This window comes from Lepidochelys kempii, chromosome 3 (assembly GCF_965140265.1).
Source record: "Lepidochelys kempii isolate rLepKem1 chromosome 3, rLepKem1.hap2, whole genome shotgun sequence".
NCBI lineage: Eukaryota > Metazoa > Chordata > Testudines > Cheloniidae > Lepidochelys > Lepidochelys kempii.
In genome coordinates this window covers 110,455,899-110,475,230 of record NC_133258.1, presented here as the reverse complement: position 1 = coordinate 110,475,230, position 19,332 = coordinate 110,455,899, and the positions used below count along the sequence as shown (strand labels likewise).

General features: G+C 41.8%; 1 protein-coding gene across 12 annotated transcripts in view; it reads left to right on the top strand.

Annotated features, from left to right (window-relative positions):
* SHPRH (SNF2 histone linker PHD RING helicase) overlaps positions 1–19,332 on the top strand; it is a 141,002-nt gene that overhangs the window by 74,802 nt on the left and 46,868 nt on the right. For all 12 annotated transcript variants that reach the window (XM_073337550.1, XM_073337542.1, XM_073337547.1 and 9 more), the window contains 5 exons: positions 10,263–10,370; positions 11,273–11,415; positions 14,566–14,739; positions 15,084–15,146; positions 16,864–17,089. In XM_073337550.1, coding sequence (XP_073193651.1) covers positions 10,263–10,370; positions 11,273–11,415; positions 14,566–14,739; positions 15,084–15,146; positions 16,864–17,089 — 714 coding nt within the window. The remainder of the gene's footprint in view (positions 1–10,262; positions 10,371–11,272; positions 11,416–14,565; positions 14,740–15,083; positions 15,147–16,863; positions 17,090–19,332) is intronic.

Below are 19,332 nucleotides of genomic sequence, written 5' to 3'. Positions count from 1 at the left end.
TCTGAGTATGGTTTTCCAGTTGTGCATCCACCTTATTGTAGATTCATCTGGGCTATAGTTCTCTAGTTTGCTTATGAGAAGGTCATGTGACATAGTATCAAAAGCTTTACTAAATTGAAATATATCACATCTACTGCTTCTGCCCTATCAAATGGTCCCTTATGGCCTTAGAGTACGTGAATGTCCCTCTGCTAAATTTCATGTATAATAAACACACCTTGCTGCTTTAACCTTTTCTTCTCTGTCTAGTAGCGTAAGCTGGTGGGTGATTTCATCAGTGAGGGAAAGGAAATAAATTTCCAAGCATCAGGGGTTGTCTATACTGTGCATTAGTCCTCACCAAAGGTGTGTAAGTTCTAGTGCACCCATATGTATTGTGCACTAATTGGCTTATGTGAAATAGGACTCCAGAGAACTTTTAGTGCATGCCAGCAGGGTCCACACTTCAGTTAGTGTGCAACATGCTAGTGTGTATTAGAATCTCCATTCCTTTGGTGTGGACTACTACACTGTATAGACAAGCCCTTAGTCTCTTTAATATCCTTTCTGAAGCCCAGTGTCTTCCATGGTTCTGGATGTCTGGGCTACTCTTCTTTCTCTGCAGCTTTATGGAGGTGGATCGATGTTTGGCTCCACACACTCTGGCCATGCCCCCTCCACTCTCACTTGCCAGCAGATTTCCTGCTGCCTCCATGGCAGCAGACTGGAGCAGTTTCTGTTGCTTCCGTCCTTACTTTGCAATTTGAGCTTTTTCTGTCCAGCTTTTGGGCAGTGAGGAGAAGTTACTCCTCCTCCCTAGGTCAGGTAATCCCTCGGGGGTTTAATCCACCTTGAGCCTCTGCTCCCTGCTTGCTCCTCTTTCCCTTCCAGACATGGCAGAGCAGCCAAGAAAGCACAGGACTAAATCCAAGCAGTGTTCTGTCCATGAAGCACCTTCCCGGGCTCCGTAAATGTTGAGTAGTACCCAGCCAACTGACCCTAACTCTGTTAGGTTCTGGGTCTATAAGTCAGATAGGCAGTTGTGGTCCTCAACTCCAGTCTGGGAAAAATGGACCAAGAACCCCAGTGCAGAGCAGGGAGAGGCTCTAAACATGAGGAGGATCCTGACCACCTGACTCCTGGGATAAATCCCAGGGGACCTAGTGCAGAACAATGAGGGGAGCCTTGTGGGTCCTGAGTGCCCTGGGGAAAGAAGCAGGGTCCTCCCTCCCAAGCCAACCAGGAGGACTCGGACAGTGAGTTCCCCACTCCCACCAATAAGGAGACCCAGCGAGAGAGGATTCGGAGTCAAACCTCTGAAGAGGACTCCAGGAAGGTAAGCAACAAAAAGCCTTACAAAGCTGCAACAGTTTCTGTGTTCCCAAAGCCTGCATAAAAAGATTAAAAATCCAAAAAGGAAAAAAAGAAAGAGGAAAAAATACACAAAATCCAGGAGATGAGTTTTCGGACTCCTCTTCCTCCCCCTCCTCCACTTAGGAAGGTGAGCTGTTCAGATCTGAATCCCAACGGAATGCGGGGAGGGGGAATGTAACAAAAGGGTGTGTTTTGGTTTTTTCATGTTGTCACCCCCCCCCCTCGGCGAAATTTCAAGCAACAACATTGTTTCCATGATTCAAATCCAACCTGAGCAGGCTCCTGAGAGTAAGCCTCAGAACAAATTTCTCTCCACAAAATCATCCCCCGAGGTTGCAATACCCCATTATTCCTTCTTCAAGGAAGTGAGTAGGGATGATGAAACAAACCCGATGCAGGCAAGCACATTAATAGGAGCGATCGTAGGCTCTGTAACATTCAAAAACCAAAGGGGTCTATTACTGAGATACCGAGAGTGGATGCCGCTATAGCGTCCCTCCAGTGATATTTGGTTATTCCCTCAGAGGGGGAGTTGTACCAGAAGAACCACTAATAAACATGGATAGAAAGATGGAGGCCACTCTCAAAAAGGATTTTGAAGCTTCAGACACCCTTTGAGCACCCTGGGCAGCTACCTGCTTTGCAAAAGTATTTCTTTCCTGGCTGGAAATCTCAATGCCCGTAAGGACAGAGATCACCCGACTTTGGTTCCTTTTTAAAGCAGGTGTCCCTGGCAACAGCATTTGGTGCTGGTGCCTCAATGGAGGCACTGAGATTCTCAGACTGAGCCATGACTTCCAGCTCAATAGCCTGGCACCACCTATGGCTGTGTCCGTGGAAGGTGGACACTCACTTTAAACAGGTCCTATGCTTGGCTGAGTTTAGAGGCTCCATCCTTTTTGGAGAAAAGCTGGAGAAGGTGGTGGTTGATGCAGCAAAATCCAGACAGTCTCTCCCTGCCCCACTAAGTGCTCCCAGGAGAGAGTACAGACCAGCTTTCAGATAGAGGCACTCCTTTCGCTCACCATTCTCATGGAGGTACTAGCAAAAGTACAACAGATTCTCCAAGGAAAAACTGTGAAATCGAGGTCCCGGCTGGGAAGTCTAGAGGGACTTTAACCCTCCCTCTCTTCCCCAGATTTACTTCATGAAAAAGATCATATCTGCTTTCGCCCAGAACTGCCGCTAGGGGGAAGAATTTCCCATTTCCTAGAGGAATGGCTTCCACTGACCACAGACAAATGGGTCAGGGAGACAGCCACAGATACTCCCTCGAGCTAGAGGCTCTGTCCTATCTTTTCTTCATCCAGTCATGCAGCTCCAATGACCCTATAAACCACAATCTGATCCAGAACCAAGGATCTCATCTTCTGGTTATAAGAATGATAGTGTGTGTAATTTCAGAAGAAAGGATGTCTAGGCTCTACTCCATGTTTTTCATTGTTTTTCATGAGGGTTATCAGAGCCATTCTAAACGTAAAGCAGTTCAACAAGTGGATGAAGAAAACTAAGTTTCAGATGGAGATCCTGACCTCTACGGAGTCATCCCTATCCCAGGGGGACTTCTTGACTTCAGTAGATCCAGTGGATGCATATCCCCATTAGATGGTGCCACTGCAGACTTCTGAGGTTCGCTTACAGCAGGAAACATTATCAGTACTTGAACACTTCCATTTGGCCTGTCCTTGGCCTCCAGAGTTTTTACAATGATATTGGTAATGATAAACAGCCACACTCAGGTTGTAGAGAAGTCAGCTGTATCCTTTCCTGGATGACATTCTGATTAGAGCTCCATCTTGATCACCAGTGCACAGGGCCATGTCTCAGACATTGTGTCTCTCCCAGGCGCACAGCTTCATTATCAATGCCAAGAAAGATTTCCTGGTTCCATCCATATGGGGGCAAAAATACACATCTCGGTAGCAAAGATCTACCAATCATTAGAAAGGTTTCAGAAAATCCAGGAATTTATCATCTTGTTCCAGAGTCACAGGAGACCTGCCATAGCATTATGCTTCCAACTGCTAGGACTCCTGGTTTTGTGCATAAGGATCATTCCATGCATAAGAAGCCTTCAAGCCTTGATTCTCAGGGTGTAGGACCACTCCCCAGAATATGTGAAAGATCAAGTATAGATTCTGACAGAGGTGTTCAGTCCACAAACAGTGTCCACAAAGGCACATCTCCTTCCATATCCTTTAGTATTCACAACTGATGACAATCTGGAGGGCTGGGGAGTTCACTTGAAGACCTAAACAACCCAGGGTATCTGGAGCCAGTAGGAAAAAGCTGAGAGCAGTCAAGTTAGCTTTGCAAAGGTTCCAGCTCACCGTAAGGGGGAACCATGTCCTGGGTCAGTCAGATAATACAACTACAATTGCATATTTAAACAACAAAGGGGAAACAAGGAGACTGATGCTACACATGGTAGCGCTGGAAATAATGAGGTCAGCAGAACAGTTCCTCCTTTCCTTCAGAGTGTTCTATGTCTGGGATCTGATCCAAAAGGCAGGCTGTTCAACAGGCGTAGGGTCAACAACTCCGAGTGGTGCCTGAATCAAAAGGTTTTTGATCTCCTCATTCAAACATTCAGCCTCCTTTTGACCGACTTAGGGATTATAGTGGACGAGAAGCTGGATATGAGTCAACAGTGTGCCCTTGTTGCCAAGAAGGCCAATGGCATTTTGGGATATATAAGTAGGGGCATTGCTGGCAGATCGAGGGACGTGATCGTTCCCTTCTGCTCAACATTGGTGAGGCCTCATCTGTAGTACTGTCTCCAGTTTTGGGCTTCACTCTACAAGAATGTGGAAAAAGTGGAAAGCGTCCAGCAGAGGGCAACAAAAATGATTAGGGGACTGGAACACATGACTTATGAGGTGAGGCTGAGGGAACTGGGATTATTTGGTCTGCAGAAGAGAAGCGTGAGGAGGGATTTGAAAGGATTTTGCTTTCAACTACCTGATAGGGGATTCCAAAGAGGATGGATCTAGACTGTTCTCAATGGTAGCAGATGACAGAACGAGGAGTAATGGTCTCAAGTTGCAGTGGGGGAGGTTTTAGGTTGGATATTAGGAAAAACTTTTTCACTAGGAGGGTGGTGAAGCACTGGAATGCGTTACCTAGGGAGGTGATGGAATCTCTTTCCTTTGAGGTTTTTAAGGTCAGGCTTGATAAAGCCCTGGCTGGGATGATTTATTTGGGGATTGGTCTTGCTTTGAGTAGGGGGTTGGACTAGATTACCTCCTGAGGTCCCTTCCAATGCTGATATTCTATGATTCTATGACTTGTTTGCAAATCACATGAACACAAAGATGCCAAAATATTTCACAAGGGAGGCAAACCCCAGAACCGGGGACAGATGCCTTGTTGTACAGTTGGCTATTGGGGAAGATGGTCTCAAAAATAAGATGAGAACAGATGGTGGTAATTCCTCATTGGCCAACACCTTGGTTTTCAGACCTGATAGACCTAAAACCAGAACCCCCACTCCAGTTCCCATTGAGACCAGATGTCCTCTTTTTTTTTTTCAACTGATAGTTTCAGTTCACAGCCTGGCTGTTGAGACGGAAGTGTGGTCTCAGTCTGTCCTTCAGAGTCATCAAGACATTGTTTTCGTTTAGGAGGAAATCGATAATAAAAGCATACTTCTCTAACTAGTCCAGATTCTACAACTGGTGCCAAGAGCACAATGCAAATCCCAGAGACCTTGGCATTCCAGACATTTTGGGTTTTCTCCAAAAAGGCACAGACAGTACCATTGCTCTTCAGGTGTCTGCTCTTAGTAACATGCTATTCGTGGGGTCTTTGGGTTCCATGGCAGACAATCCACAGATTCCTTTGAGCTGTCCAGCTAGTCAAACCAGTGGTCAGGCCACTCTTTCTAAAATGGGACCTACCACTAGTATGGAAGGCTGTGACAAGCTATGACTTCAGTGTCAGCTGCTTTTATCCATTAAGGCTTGTTTCTTAGTGGCTGTCTTGCCCACAAGGTAAATTTCAGAGCCTTATTTATACAAGAGCCTGACTTCATGTTCTATGAGGACAAGGTGATGCTCAGAACGCTAGAATCCTTTCTTCCTAAGGTGAATTCCTCTTTCAACACTTCCCAAAAGGTTGTGCTTCCTTCCTATTGTCCAAAATCATAACACCAAACTGAAAAGGTGTTTTACATCTTAAGGTGTCTGAAGAGCATTGAAAATCTACAGAATGCATGAGAAGATTGGGCTCCCTATTCATGTCCTTCCAAATGGACATAGAGCTTCCAAATCCTCTATCACTTTGTGGATTAGACTGTGTATTGTGGAAGCTTACAAATCATCAGAGGTTCCTGCCTCAGAAGGGATCAAGGTGTGCTACATGAGATCCTTAGCAATTTCATGGGTGGAACAAGCAAGTGTGTCCACTTCAGAAACTTGCAAAGTGGCCGCTTGGTCTACATTTAATACCTTCATTAATTGCTGTAAGATGGATCTATCTTCTGCAAAGACCTCCTTTGGCAGGAAGGGGCTGCAGGAGGTAGCCCAGAAATAATATTGACCTTTGACTGAGCTCATGAAAAGAGGGGGGCTTCTTATCTATTGAATTCTGTTTTCACAACACTTTCTCTGTCTGATCACTTCTTGCTACTTCCTGGACATCCAGAATTCGTGGGAGATTCTGGGTTGCAGAATGAAAATTTCTTACCAATAATTTCCTCTCTGTAAGTAGCATCTACCACAATTCTATCCACCCTAGATGGCTCAAGAGCCAAGGGTCAAATATCAAGTGGAATTGTTATGATAGAACAGTTTTTTCCCTTGGTCTAATGTACATAGTTGTTACATTGTCTCTGGAATATTTTGTTAGTGAAATTATGCAGGTTTTACAGTTTGGGAATAACTCATCTGGTGGTAAGCAGGAGAAAAGGGAGTATGGCAAGAGTATGCAGAGCCAAAATGCTGATCTGCCTCTGTGAAGCTATAGTGAGAGGAGAGCAGCCCAGATATCCAGAATTATGGGAGTTGCTACTGGCAGAAAGAAAACTCTAAAAGAAATTTTCCATTTGTTTGTGGAGAATACAACAAGCCACAAACTATCATAAAACAAAAACAAATCAACTGAAAAGCATTGGGCAGTAATTCCAGTAGGCTTTCCCTGCTTTAGCCAGCTGAGAAGGGAGTGGACATAATTTTCCCCTTAGATATCCTTTGGTGCAAATTCCCCTTACTTCTGTACTTTGCCCTGACCAAACATGAGAGGCAGGGACCTGTGAACCTTTTACAGACTGCATCCCCTTTACCTTGTCACAATTACCATGGTTTTTGGAATGTTCAATAAGTGCATGCATATGTAATTTTGTATGCATATCTCTTGTGTGTGTTTCTCTAGTATTGCATTGAATGGGGTGCTTTTTTCCACAGCGAGTTAAAGTAGTGATGGAGATTAAAGTAGTTTCAGCATTATTTTAAACTGGAGGACATGTACCATAAGCTTTCAAAGTGGAATTGTTTTTCTCTTTCTCAAAAGTAACTATGCATAAACAGATTTATATGTGCTTCTTAGCAAAATTCATATTTGAAAAAGGGCATACTCTCAAACTGTGATCATACTGTTACACTAATAAAAAAAGTCTTTGATGGCTAGCCCATATCTTTGTTCACCTGTCACCAATTTAGACTCTGCTTTGTTACTTTCTCAGTAGTGCATATTTAGCTTCCCTTTCCTTGCTTCCCTTCTAGAACTAGAGAAAATGCTTTACCGTTCTCTATTCGTCTTTTTCTCTTGTATCACAGCGCAATCATAGTGCTTTATTACCCTTTTTATAAGATATACATGCCAATAATTTGAGCAAATCTACTCAATTTTCTTTTTGAGGGGATTAAAATATACATATTTTGGGCATAAATTGGTCTTAAACTGTTCTTATGGATGCTGCTAAATTCCATGATGTGCTGTCAAAATTTTAACAGGGTGCCCTCAAAATTTCTGCCTCAATCAGAGATGATATATGGGAGGTCGTTTCTATTCCACTTCACCCAAATTCCATCAGTTCCATATTCTGCTCCTCACCCCACTCTGACTAATTTCTATCCATCCATGTACTTTTGTATAGGCTCCTACATGCCTTCCTTACCTGTCCAGCTGTTCCTCATAGCAACAAAAGTAGTGGTAGGTGGGTTGTCTTGTCATCTCTGATTGTGGAGTGATCAGGCCAGAGGCTCTCTGGTGATGGGCTCAGTAGGTGATTGGGACAGAATCCCTTTTTAATATTTTGTGTGGGAAAGTTTCCCTTACTGCTAGTAGTCTCCTAGCTTAGTGGTTTTCAAACTGTGATCCATTACTGGGTCATGGAATGTAAGGCACTGGGTCGCGGTGGCTCTGGTCAGCACCGCCGACCGAGCTGTTAAAAGTCCTGTTGATGGTGCTGCCTGGCTAAGGCAAATCTAGTCCCTACTTGTTCTGACACCGTGCTGCGCCCCAGAAGTGACCAGCAGTAGGTCCGGTTCCTAGGCGGGGGCACCATGGGGCTCTGCATGCTGCCACCACCATGAGCACCGGCTCCACACTCCAATTGGTTGGTTCCAGGGAATTGGGGCGCAGGCTTATCTCAGGTGGTTCCCAGCCAATGGGAGCTGAGGGGGCAGCGTCTATAGGCGAGAGTTGCGTGGAGTCGCCGGACCTGCTGCTGGTCGCTTCCAGAGTGCAGCACAGTCTGCGGTGTCAGGACAGGCAGGAAGCCTGCCTTAGCACCCCCCGCTGTGCCACTGAGTGGGAACTGCCTGAGGTAAGCCCACACCCTAACCCCATGCCCCAGTCTCCTGCCCCAGCCCTGAGCCCCCCACCAAACCAGGAGCCCATTCCTAAACCCCTCATTCCCAGCCCCACCCCAGAACCTGCACATCCAGCCCAGAGCACTGGACCCCTCCTGCACTCCACAGCCCTCACCCCTGCACTCCAATCCTCTGCTTCAGCCCTGAGCCCCTCTCAGACCCCAAACCCCTCATCCCCAGCTCCATTGGGTCGCAGGCATCAACAATTTTCTTCAACTGGGTCGCCAGAAAAAAGTTTGAAAACCACTGTCCTAGCTGGTGTGGGAGGATCAGGATGGCATCAATCTCCCCTAGCTTGTATGAGGAATGCGGGGAGCCAGAAGAACAGGTTTTCTGTGGCTGGTAAGGGGACTTAGCGGAAAGGGGATAGGTATTGGAGATTTGGGGAATAGGACTTCAGAGGCCTGATCCTCCTTCCATTTATACCAGTGTCCCTCCCTTCATTGACCTCACTCTTGATTACCGTAGTGTGAGAGAGCAGAATCAGGTTCCCTCACATTAAGAACTCTTCATACTAAGGTTGGGGCCAGGCAAGCACTGTCAGGGAGGAAGTTGGACTGTAGCAGCCCAGTTGCTTGTTTCTTTCAACCCCTAGCAACTGGTTTACATCATTTTATCTTTTTTGTTATTGTCACAAGGAAAAGGGCTGGAAACGTAGCTCTCATTTTTAAAGAAAAAAATTTAGATTCTTCTTCTTTGTCCTCTTTCAATAAAGTGCTCTTGCCCACCCCCATGAGCCTCTCTCTAGTTTCACAAAAAGAAAAGGAGTACTAGTGGCACCTTAGAGACTAACCAATTTATTTGAGCATAAGCTTTCGTGAGCTACAGCTCACTTCATCGGATGCTTATGCTCAAATAAATTGGTTAGTCTCTAAGGTGCCACTAGTACTCCTTTTCTTTTTGCAAACACAGACTAACATGGCTGCTACTCTGAAACATCTCTAGTTTCAGTGAGTAAGCTCCATCCATACCAATGATGATGATAATTCCATAATAATAGAAAAGTGAAGTGAAACTTAACCAACACCAAAATGCAGAAAATAAAGACAAAAATCTGACGCACCAAAATTGTGCTGTGAGGTACTACAGATTTTGACTATTTATTTGTGAAAACACATGCCAGTAATTTACTTGGTAACCTGACAGTAACATATTGCCAAACTGGTGCCAATACCACAATGAATTTTTGTTCATAGAAGTGCTTTGTATCAAAAATAAGAAGTTCATCATCTGATTTGCCTAAAAATAGCAGAGACAAAAGGTGGGAGAGGTAATATCTTTACTGGACCAACTTCTGTTTCGAGCTTTCGACCCACACAGAGCTCTTCAAATCTGGGAAGGGTACTCCGAGCATCACTGCTAAATGCAAGGTGGAACAGATTTTGTTTGATCTGAAACTAAACATTTAGATTGATTTGGAGTTTTTTATATGTCTTTAATAAAGTTGATGGAAATTTCAAAATGAAAATGAGTTTTGAATCAAAACATTTTGAAAATGTCAATGAAATGTTTTGATTTTTTTCCAGTTTTTTTAAGTTGTTTTTTTTCTGACCAAGACAATTTCCTGAAATGATGTGGACAACCCAAATATGCATTTTTCTTAACTTTTTTTTGGCCTAAAAATGTCTTTACTCAGTATGTTGCAGTTAGGTGTGATGTTCAGGTAAAGTATAAAATAAATTGCTGTTCTCTGACTCAGCAACAGCTACTGCTGTGTAGGCACAACAGAATGGCTGAAAGGACACAGAGAGAAAGGTTTAATTCAGAATTCCTTGGCTTTTTTGAATTTAGCTAAAGTCATTTTTCATCACAGTAATGTAGTTTTAATGTATTTAATTTATTTATCTTCTATTTGGAGAAGGAAAAATGGTAGTCAACCTCCTTCCTGCCTACAGTTTGTCACAACTGTACTGTTCTCATATTTATAATCTCATGCATTTCAAGCTCTTTTAAAGAATTGAATTTGCAGGGAAGCAAATACAGACCAACCACACTCTTGGACTAATGCAATACAGTAGCTGAGAGCTTTTCTATGTTTAATTATTCCTTGTAAATATAAATGACTGATGCATATTTTAAACTCTTATGTGCATATAGGCTGAACAACTTCGACAACATTATATGAGTAAATCCAATGCAGAAGTTTCAGAAGCTCATCAGGCCTTGCAACCAGCGCTACAAACCATTCGTGAGCTCCAGAGAAAGGCAGGTGCCTCTCTTTGGCTTATGATTTTTGATTTACTAATTACTTTTTAACCTGGGTGTCCTAGATTCAAAATATTATTTAATATTTGTAATGTGGTAGCACCTCGAAGCCCTGATCAGAATGGAACCGCATTGTGCTGATCACAGCACAAACACATAACAAAAAGATGGTTCCTGCCTCCAAAGAGCTCACATTTTTAGTATTTGATGAGCTACAACAAATGGACACAACAAGCAGATAGGAGGAACACAAGGTAATAGTGAGAAAATGATGATAAAGCAACTGCTTTATGCTTTTTCCATTGTATCATGTTACACACATACACACTCGCCTCTTCAAATTTAGGCTAAGAATCAAGCTATAAGAATAATACCATACTGGCCTAGAAGATACTATGTTTCTATATTTAAAAAACTCTGCATCAGGTGAGGCCTCTGTTCCTTCCTAGGGAACTGTTCTTCCAGGGAAGTATATCTCAACAGCATTAATTCACTCTGACAACATACCTGATGAGGAAAGGTGTAAAAGAAAGATATACTGATGAAGGCTTGAGCCGAAATGCAGATTCGGCTATACTATATTACAATAAATAAAGACATAGAGGATTAAATAATAAAAGATGATTTTCTTCTCTTGCATAGATATCCTACGTCTACCTTATGTAAGCAATTTAACGATATTGAAGTAATTGAAATTTACAAGGAAGTACCAGCTAGTTATGCTGGATATATTTGAGGGCAGAGGTGGGCTTTTCCAACTGCATCTTCATCTCTTGGCTACTTCCAGTAGATTTTACCAGTCCAGGCAGAATATGATTCAGAGAGAAAAAAAGGCTCCTACCACAGCATGCAAAGCATTTACTTGTTGTGAGTGTTCATGAATAAATCTCTCTTGCATACAGATACATTCTGGGTCGCTTTGGTGGTTGGACGTGATCCAGACAGCAATACAATATGCCATTGATGAGGAGCTTGTTCAGCGTGTGCAAAATGAGATAACCAGTAACTACAAACAGCAAACTAATAAACTCTCCATGGCAGACAAGTAAGAAAATAACTAACTACAAAATACACTTAATTCCGCTCAAGTCTTCTAATCAGTTTGTGCTAGCAGATGCAATTAAGTGCCAGGCACTTGTGTTCAGAACATCTGCACTGCAATTAAGTTTAAGAACTCACTTCAAAAAGGAGAAACTAAATATATAAAACTTCAAAAGAGAGAGGCCTTCGGTTTTCCCCCAGACAAGTATACATTAAAATGTTCTCGTTTGTGTAATCTACTATGTTTTTTTTTTAATTTTCTGTGTTCATGCAACTGCTGAGCAAAATAATTCAATGTTAATTGCATTGGGATTTAATGTTCTCTAAAACAAACGGACTTGCAATTAATTTTGTTCCTCTAGGGATTCAGTTGCATCGGTTTGGACCCTTATTGGGGTCTATCCATTTCCCGCTTTGCAGCTTCCCATTCTTGAGATACCATTTTCTGGTTAACAAGTTCTGGATGGGTTTCCCACTGGAGACCATCAGTACTACTTCTTCTGTTAGAATTGTCACTAGTTACTTTCTCCCCACCAGCATCATCCTTTTCACAAATACCATAAGTCCCAAGTTCAAGAGTACTCCCAGCTCATGGAGCAATAAATTACAAATTCATATGTTTGTCCTGTAAAGTGGTCTATAGATGAGTGACTAGCATTTACTGTACTTGTAAACAGTCTGGCTTCAGATACAGGAACATGAAGTGTAAGTAGTTGCCTTTAAAAAAAAAAAAATTGAAATGTGAATTCCTTATAGGAAAATTTCTGTTTATTTACTCTACATTGCTATAAACAAATATAGTTCTTCTCACACAAGGGAAAAACGGTACCCTTACTTTGAAGAGTTTAGTCATAAGACTTGATCCTGCAAGATGCTGAGTACTGATACAGCAAAGCACCTAATAACATGTTTGACTTTTAATTCCACTGAAGTATTGTTAAAAAAAAAAAATTTTTTTTACTTTTTATAGCTTTTCTTTTTCTGTACTCAGAGTTGTGTTGAGAAGGAAGACAAATTCCACACATCACTCATGGAAGACCCATCTTATTGTGAGCGATCATTTGAGACCAAGGGTTTCTCTAAATGCTGCTGTTCAACATAGCTGGGTGAAGACTATTACAGATGTGTGTGTGTGGTTGCCATTAGAGCTTGCCAAAAAGGATGATTCCCTTTCCACCAAAAAATGGGTGTTTGAGAAAAAGTTTCATTCTGAAGCAGGACAAAACATCAAAAATGTGAACGTTTTCACAGGGAGTTTCCCAAAACAGAATTTTTCTTGAACCTAAAGATTTTTTCAGCTTCCTGGCTTTGCCTCTGGGAAGGCTTTGAACAATTTCACAGGTGAATTTGACAAGAGCCTTCCAGCCCAACTATCGGGAGACAGAGAGGCCAAGCACTGCTGGCCTCCCCATCCCACGGAGCTGTGGGGGAGCCAGGCAGAGTGCCCGAGTGCACTGCTGTGTTTCAACGAAAGTTTTTGTTGAATCTGTGGTAGACTCATTGAAATATTTCACTTTCCCAGACTAAACTAAATTTCATTGGAAAATTTATGGCAAGCTATACGAGCCACTATGTATATTGAAAGAGGAAATAGTTCTTCACTTAAAATGGGCTAGTCAGAAAAACCTTGACTGTCTTCTTAGTTCTATCACTGACAAGCTGTGACCTTGGGCAAGTAACTTTTCTTTCGGTGCCTCAATTTCCGCATTTGTAAAATGGGGGATGATACTTGGTACTCCTTTGTAAAGTACTTTAAGATTTGCAATAAAAATATTCCAGAAGAGCTCAAATATTTTTATTATTATTTTTAAAAATGCAATGATGGAAGCAGCAAGTGCTATCTAATAGCTGAGTAGTGGAGTTGACTGACCCAAGATACAAAGTGAGATTTCTCTCTTTTGGGACACTAGGCAGCTCAGGTTGTTATATTAACTCAAACTTAAATGCTACCCATGTGTTTCCAAAATACCCTGTTGGTAATTGGTTAGCTCTCCCATATGTGGGTTTTATTTAGTTGCAGAATTCCGAATTAGCCCTAAGTATTGCTTAACTTGATCATTTAAACAGCTACTAATTTTCTAACTTTGCTCAGCTTTACACAGATGAACTTATCCTTCTCTAACTTGGCTCATTGTAGTTTTGGATCAGATTTTCCCTAAGAGAGAGAAGTAATCTATTTAGAAAAATATATATATACACACAGTAGAACTGCAGAGTTATGAACACAAGAGTTACAAACTGACTGGTCAGCTAAACGCTTCATTTGGAACTGGAAGTATGCACTCAGGCAGCAGAGACGCACACAAAAAGGCAAATACTGTGCAGCACAGTATTGTGTTAAATGTAAACTACTAAAAAAAGATTTGACAAGGTAAGGAAACTGTTTCTGTGCTTGTTTCATTTAAATTAAGATGGTTAAAAGCAGCATTTTTCTTCCGCATATTAAAATTTCAAAGCTGTATTAAGTCAATGTTCAATTGTAAACTTTTGACAGAGCAACCATAACATTTGAGTTATGAACATTTCAGAGTTTTGAACAACCCCCATTCCCAAGATGTTTGTAACTCTGAGTTTCTACTGTAAGTACTTTTAAGGATGCCAAGTTGAGCAGTGTTCTGGCATCCAAAGCAGCGTACCCAAAGAACACTTACAGCATGGGCAGCAACAGTTCACTTCCCTTGTATTGCACTGGCAGCAGGCTGTGCACCTGATCAAGAGAGATACCTAGGTGTTTGAATAGATGGTTCATCTTCATGCCTGTTCGGTGTTTTGCCTCTGAGATCTAGAGTAACAAATGTTTGGTGTGCGGTTTTATGTATGTGTCTCCACTGTGAACTGGACTGAGACCACCAAACTCATTACTCCCTGGCCACCAAACACAAATCAGATAGTAAATATTTTCAGGCACTACTGACCTTGACCACATTTGAGACAGTGACCAAGATGGTATGTGCTGTTTCCCCATTTCTAAAATCTGAGCCATTTTATGTCACTGACTTCAATGGGGACTATTCATGATAGTGAGCATTACACTTCAGGACTGGGTCTTAAGAAGTTTCACTGCATACTGCCATTTATTTGTTTCTCCTCTTTGTGAAAATATTGAATTGGGTTTTGACTTGGTGTGCTATTATGTGTTTTTGATGTTGGTCAGGTTCCGTGACTGTAGAGGCCTTCAGTACCTGCTCACAACTCAAATGGAGGAGGTGAAGAAGTTCCAGAAGCTCGTAAGAGAAGCTGTGAAAAATCTAGAAGGTCCTCCCTCTAAGAAGGTTATTGAAGCAGCCACTCTCTGCCATCTGCGGCCCGTTAGACTTCCTTTGAACAAGTATGTCAAAAATGTTGTTTTTGTAGGAGGCGTACTGAGAAGTCCATCTTCTTTTGGAATAAGAGGAAGAAAAATTAAATTGAAATATTAAATCTCCCATTTTAAATGAGATCCATGCAAACAAACCCTTATGTCTGCATGGATCTAGTTTGCAGGATCCGGCCCTACATTAATTAAAAAAAAATGGAGATCTCCTATTTTTTTCACTGAAAATTTAATGAGCTTATTTTTTTTAAATAATAGTTTCATTCATCAGAACAGAGAGAATTCTGGGCATTTCTTAGGAATTAGCTTGGTTGACAATTAAAGTTTTAAATGCTCATTTTCAATCTCTTGTATTCTAGTTGTGTCTTCTGTAAGGCTGATGAGCTGTTCACAGAATATGAGTCAAAGCTGTTCTCCCATACGTAAGTACTTAGTTTTAATTCTTATTTTTGTGATTCAAGGAAAATTTTGTTTTGGAAGTTAAAGTTTAAAATATAAACATCTTAAGTTGCCTAAAACACTTGTTTTAGGAGGAAACTATTTCAGCATATTCTTACAAAGAGAGTCAGTGTCAATGTTTATAGGCAGTGTCACTTTTTTATGCATGTTTCATTTAAAAAGACACACTTTTGTAAAATGAACAAATAAGTGTAGTTTTCTCATTAGGGGTTTATGATTTGAAAGATCACAGAGCTAAACTTTCAAAATGTTCCCAGCTTCTTAATGTGCAGATTTTGTAACTGTATGTTCACCTACACAGTCTGTATGGGCAAATGCTCTTGTGTATGTATGCAAGTCAGAAGTCCTCAGAGAACATGGCTGTTGGTGGCTTTTCATTTCCTCTAAGTAAGAGTACAATCTGATAAATTAGGTGATGATAATCATTATGGTAATGGTTATGAAGTGCCCAGAGAGAGAGAGAGTATGTCAGTGGCAGAGCTGGAATTAGAACTCTGAAGATCCTGGCTGTCATGCCCAAGCTCAGTACACTAGGTCATGTTGCCTCCACATTCAAAAATGTTGTAAATCTCAAATGCCCAGTGGGAGAGGGGGAATACAGAGAGTTTGGGGTTGGTGGAAGGGATTTTCAAAAGCACTAAAATGAGTTAGACGTACAAGTCCCATTGGAAGTCAATGGAATTTGTGCTCCTAACTGATGAAACCCCCATCCCATGATTCAAGACGGCTTTAAAGAAAGGGGGTGGTGTGTTTTTTGTTTTGCCAGAGAGGAATGAGAGATAGAAAGAGAGAGGCCTCTGGGCTCCTTGCCACTTGCTAGGGTCAGGGAATAGTTTTGTTTTTTGAGTTTGTGTGTGAGTTAATAAACTGTGCCCTGACTGAAGGGCCTGAAATAGGCTTTGGCATGGCACTGAGTTTTTCTTGGGCTGGTGAGGGCGCATATTAATGTACACTCATCCATGGTCAGTTTGGTAGGGAAGGGAGTTGGGAGCTGTTGGGTTTCAAAGATTCTCTTTTGGGGTAGTAGACTTTGAGCCAAGGTTCCTCCTCTGCATCTCTTTGCTGTCAGTCCAGGGACAAGTTAAATATACAGAAGTGCTATTTAAAAAAATATTTATTTTTTTTACACTTGATACCTCCAGTGTCCTTAATAACCACTCTAAAAGTATGATGTCTAAGGCTTTGCAAGAGCTAGTATTGAGTGCATAGCTGACAAGGTGCCCTGCATAGTATTCATGCTACCAGTATCTAACATGCTGCTTTCAAGGGACTGTGGGATAACCATAGTTTAAAAGCAGACTCACAAACCAAAGCTGCTGTTTCCCTATTTTAAATTATGAGTATGTTCTAAACCAGAAGCATAAGACTTGATGTTAACCAGAATGTGACTAGAACCACAGGCTGCTTAAATTTGTTTGGCCTGGATGATTATTTTTATTTTGCCTTGTTAATATCTCCTGATTGTCAATGTGGCCATGTTTTGGGGTTCACAAATAGCCAACAACATGGTAGTTAAATACAGCAGTGTATATATATGTATATATGTAAGGTATGTATATAGCTTAAATCTAGCAAATGTGTGTGTATATATAAATGTAAATATAGCAATATATGTATATGTAAGATATGTATATATCTTGAGAAGCTAGTGACAAGTGTTATGCTTTGGTGTATTTAAAGTGTGAAAGGCCAGATGGCTATCTTTGAAGAGATGATAGAAGATGAAGATGGGCTGGTTGATGACCGTTTGCCCACCACAAGTCGAGGACTATGGGCCGCAAGTGAGACAGAGCGCTCCCTAAAAGCCATACTGTCTTTTGCCAAAGCTCACCGAATGGATGTTAGACTAATTGAAGAAGGGAATATATTTCTGGAACTCTTTGAAGCATGGAAGAAGGAGTACAAGGTACAACACATAAGATTCTGAAGAAACATTGCAGTAGTGTATTATATGTAACATGAATATAAGCCAAAATTTTCAATCTAGATGCCTAAAGTTAGGACTTGTCTACTTGTAGTTTTTGCACAGATTTAACATTTACCAAAGCAAGCTAAACTGGTATACACACTTCTATACCAGTATAATTGCATCCACTGCAGACTAAACCAGTTAATCTCATTGTTCTGTATTTAGTAGGGCTCACCAAATCAGATGTCTGGCCCATCCAATGCCTCAATTTACCTTTTGTCTCATATCAGTTAAACCACCACACCTGGTGTTTTCACAGTACTGTTCCCCTTTTGGAGATAATTTATTATTGTAAAATAACAAAACCATACAGCCCTCACCCCTGGGCTCATTTAGTTCTTTTGGTTTATAACAGGCTTCAGCATGCATTTAGCCCTCCCTCTAGACTCAAAAATCCTTTACCACAGCTTCACCTTCTGTGACTCTGGGAGCCCCTTCATGCCCACTGGCAAAGGTTAACTATACTGTAATACATATCAGGCGTGACCTATCATTACCCCCAACACAATTACCATATCATTACCCCCAGCACAATGTTGTCATAATATGTATCTAAAAGGTGTCAGGTAAGGAATCGTATCTAAACTGGTGACATGCTGGTCCTGAAAATCATTGCATGGTCTGTGTACGGGTTGTGTACAAAGACTTTTATTTGTGTGTACTGGAAATATGTTCCTAAAATGTGTTTGGGAGGCAGTGTGTACATCGGATGTGGTTCCCCTGTCTGACTGGCTTGATTACAGACTGAGGACAATGAAGGTATATATACATATAAGGTAAACAAAGTAACAAGCAATCGAGGAAGGAGCTTAGTGAGCTCACCGAGGGGTCAGAATCTGCACCCCAGGAAGCCTTCTTGGCTCTTAAGGCTGAGACAATGGAGTTTGGGTAATATAAGGGGAGCAAAAAGACATTTTAGTGATCCATCACTTAGGCAACATAGGGTACAACACCCTCTGTGCCTGTGAAAGTTTGATCCCCTATGTTGGAGAGCTAGAGATGCTGGTAATAGGATGTAAGTGTAAAAAAAAAAAACCTGTTTAGGGTAGGCAACAATTGTAATTTTCTAAAATTAACTTTTAGTCACTAGAAAGCATGTTTTGTTAACCATACCTGTCTCTCTTTCTCTGGCTTAGCATGACTTAAATCTCTATTTTTCATTAATAAACTTATTCTTGTTTTATTACAAACCCATCTCAGTGCTCTGTGTTAAAATGTAAGTCTTCAGCTAATATGCATGCTATTTTGAGTGTCACAGGGAGGTGGACTGGACACTGCAGAGAGACGCTCTGGGGAATTCGGGAACTGGGATTTACTTATTGTTACCTGCAAGGCAAGTTTTAGACTGGCAAAGTCTCAAGGAATTTGCTGGCAAGACTGACAGGCTGGAGTGTCAGGGAACTGACACACAACTTAACAGCAAAGCTCTCACTTGCTGAGGCAGAGGGGTAACACAGTGACCTAAAGTTCTGGGTCCTGAGCAGAACATCACACCTTCCTTATAATCTTCCCACGAGTTTCACTGCTTTGCAGGGGGGCATGGCTCATCATTCATGTCGCACTTTCCGTCGGTACCTGACCCAGGCCAGGGAAGCTAAGGATCCAACCAAATTTGGTGATGAATCCTGGTCATGTGCCACCTGAGGCACATTGCGTATACTCTAAGATGACTTATTTGCAGCCCCCTTAGCCGGAGCTTCTCTTTCAGCAGATTCCTGCTTCCTGTTGATCTCTCTCCCAGGCCTTCTGCCTTATAGTTCTGGAGAGTTTTCACCCACTTCTTCCCAGCATGATCCCCAAACTCTCACTGACTGAAGCCAGGCTGCCCTTATATTCCCCAGCAGGACAAGTTCCTAGTCACATGTTCCCATCATATGACCCATTGACTCAGAGTTAAAGTAATCCCAAGTGAGACTGAACTCACGACTACTTCAGAGAGCCATCTTACTCTGTGACGCTGCAGAAACTGTACACAAGCTCTCAGGCATCTAAAACAATATTTAAGCACCTGATTTTCAGAGATACTGAGCACCCTGTAAATCCCACTTGTTCTCTGAAGATCAGGCCACTTTTATTAATTTGAAAATTTTGGCCATAGTTCTGTGTCATGCTTCACTATTATATGTGCAGAACTTAGTGCAGTTGGCACAGAGAGAACTAGATTCCTGACATGAGCTGCT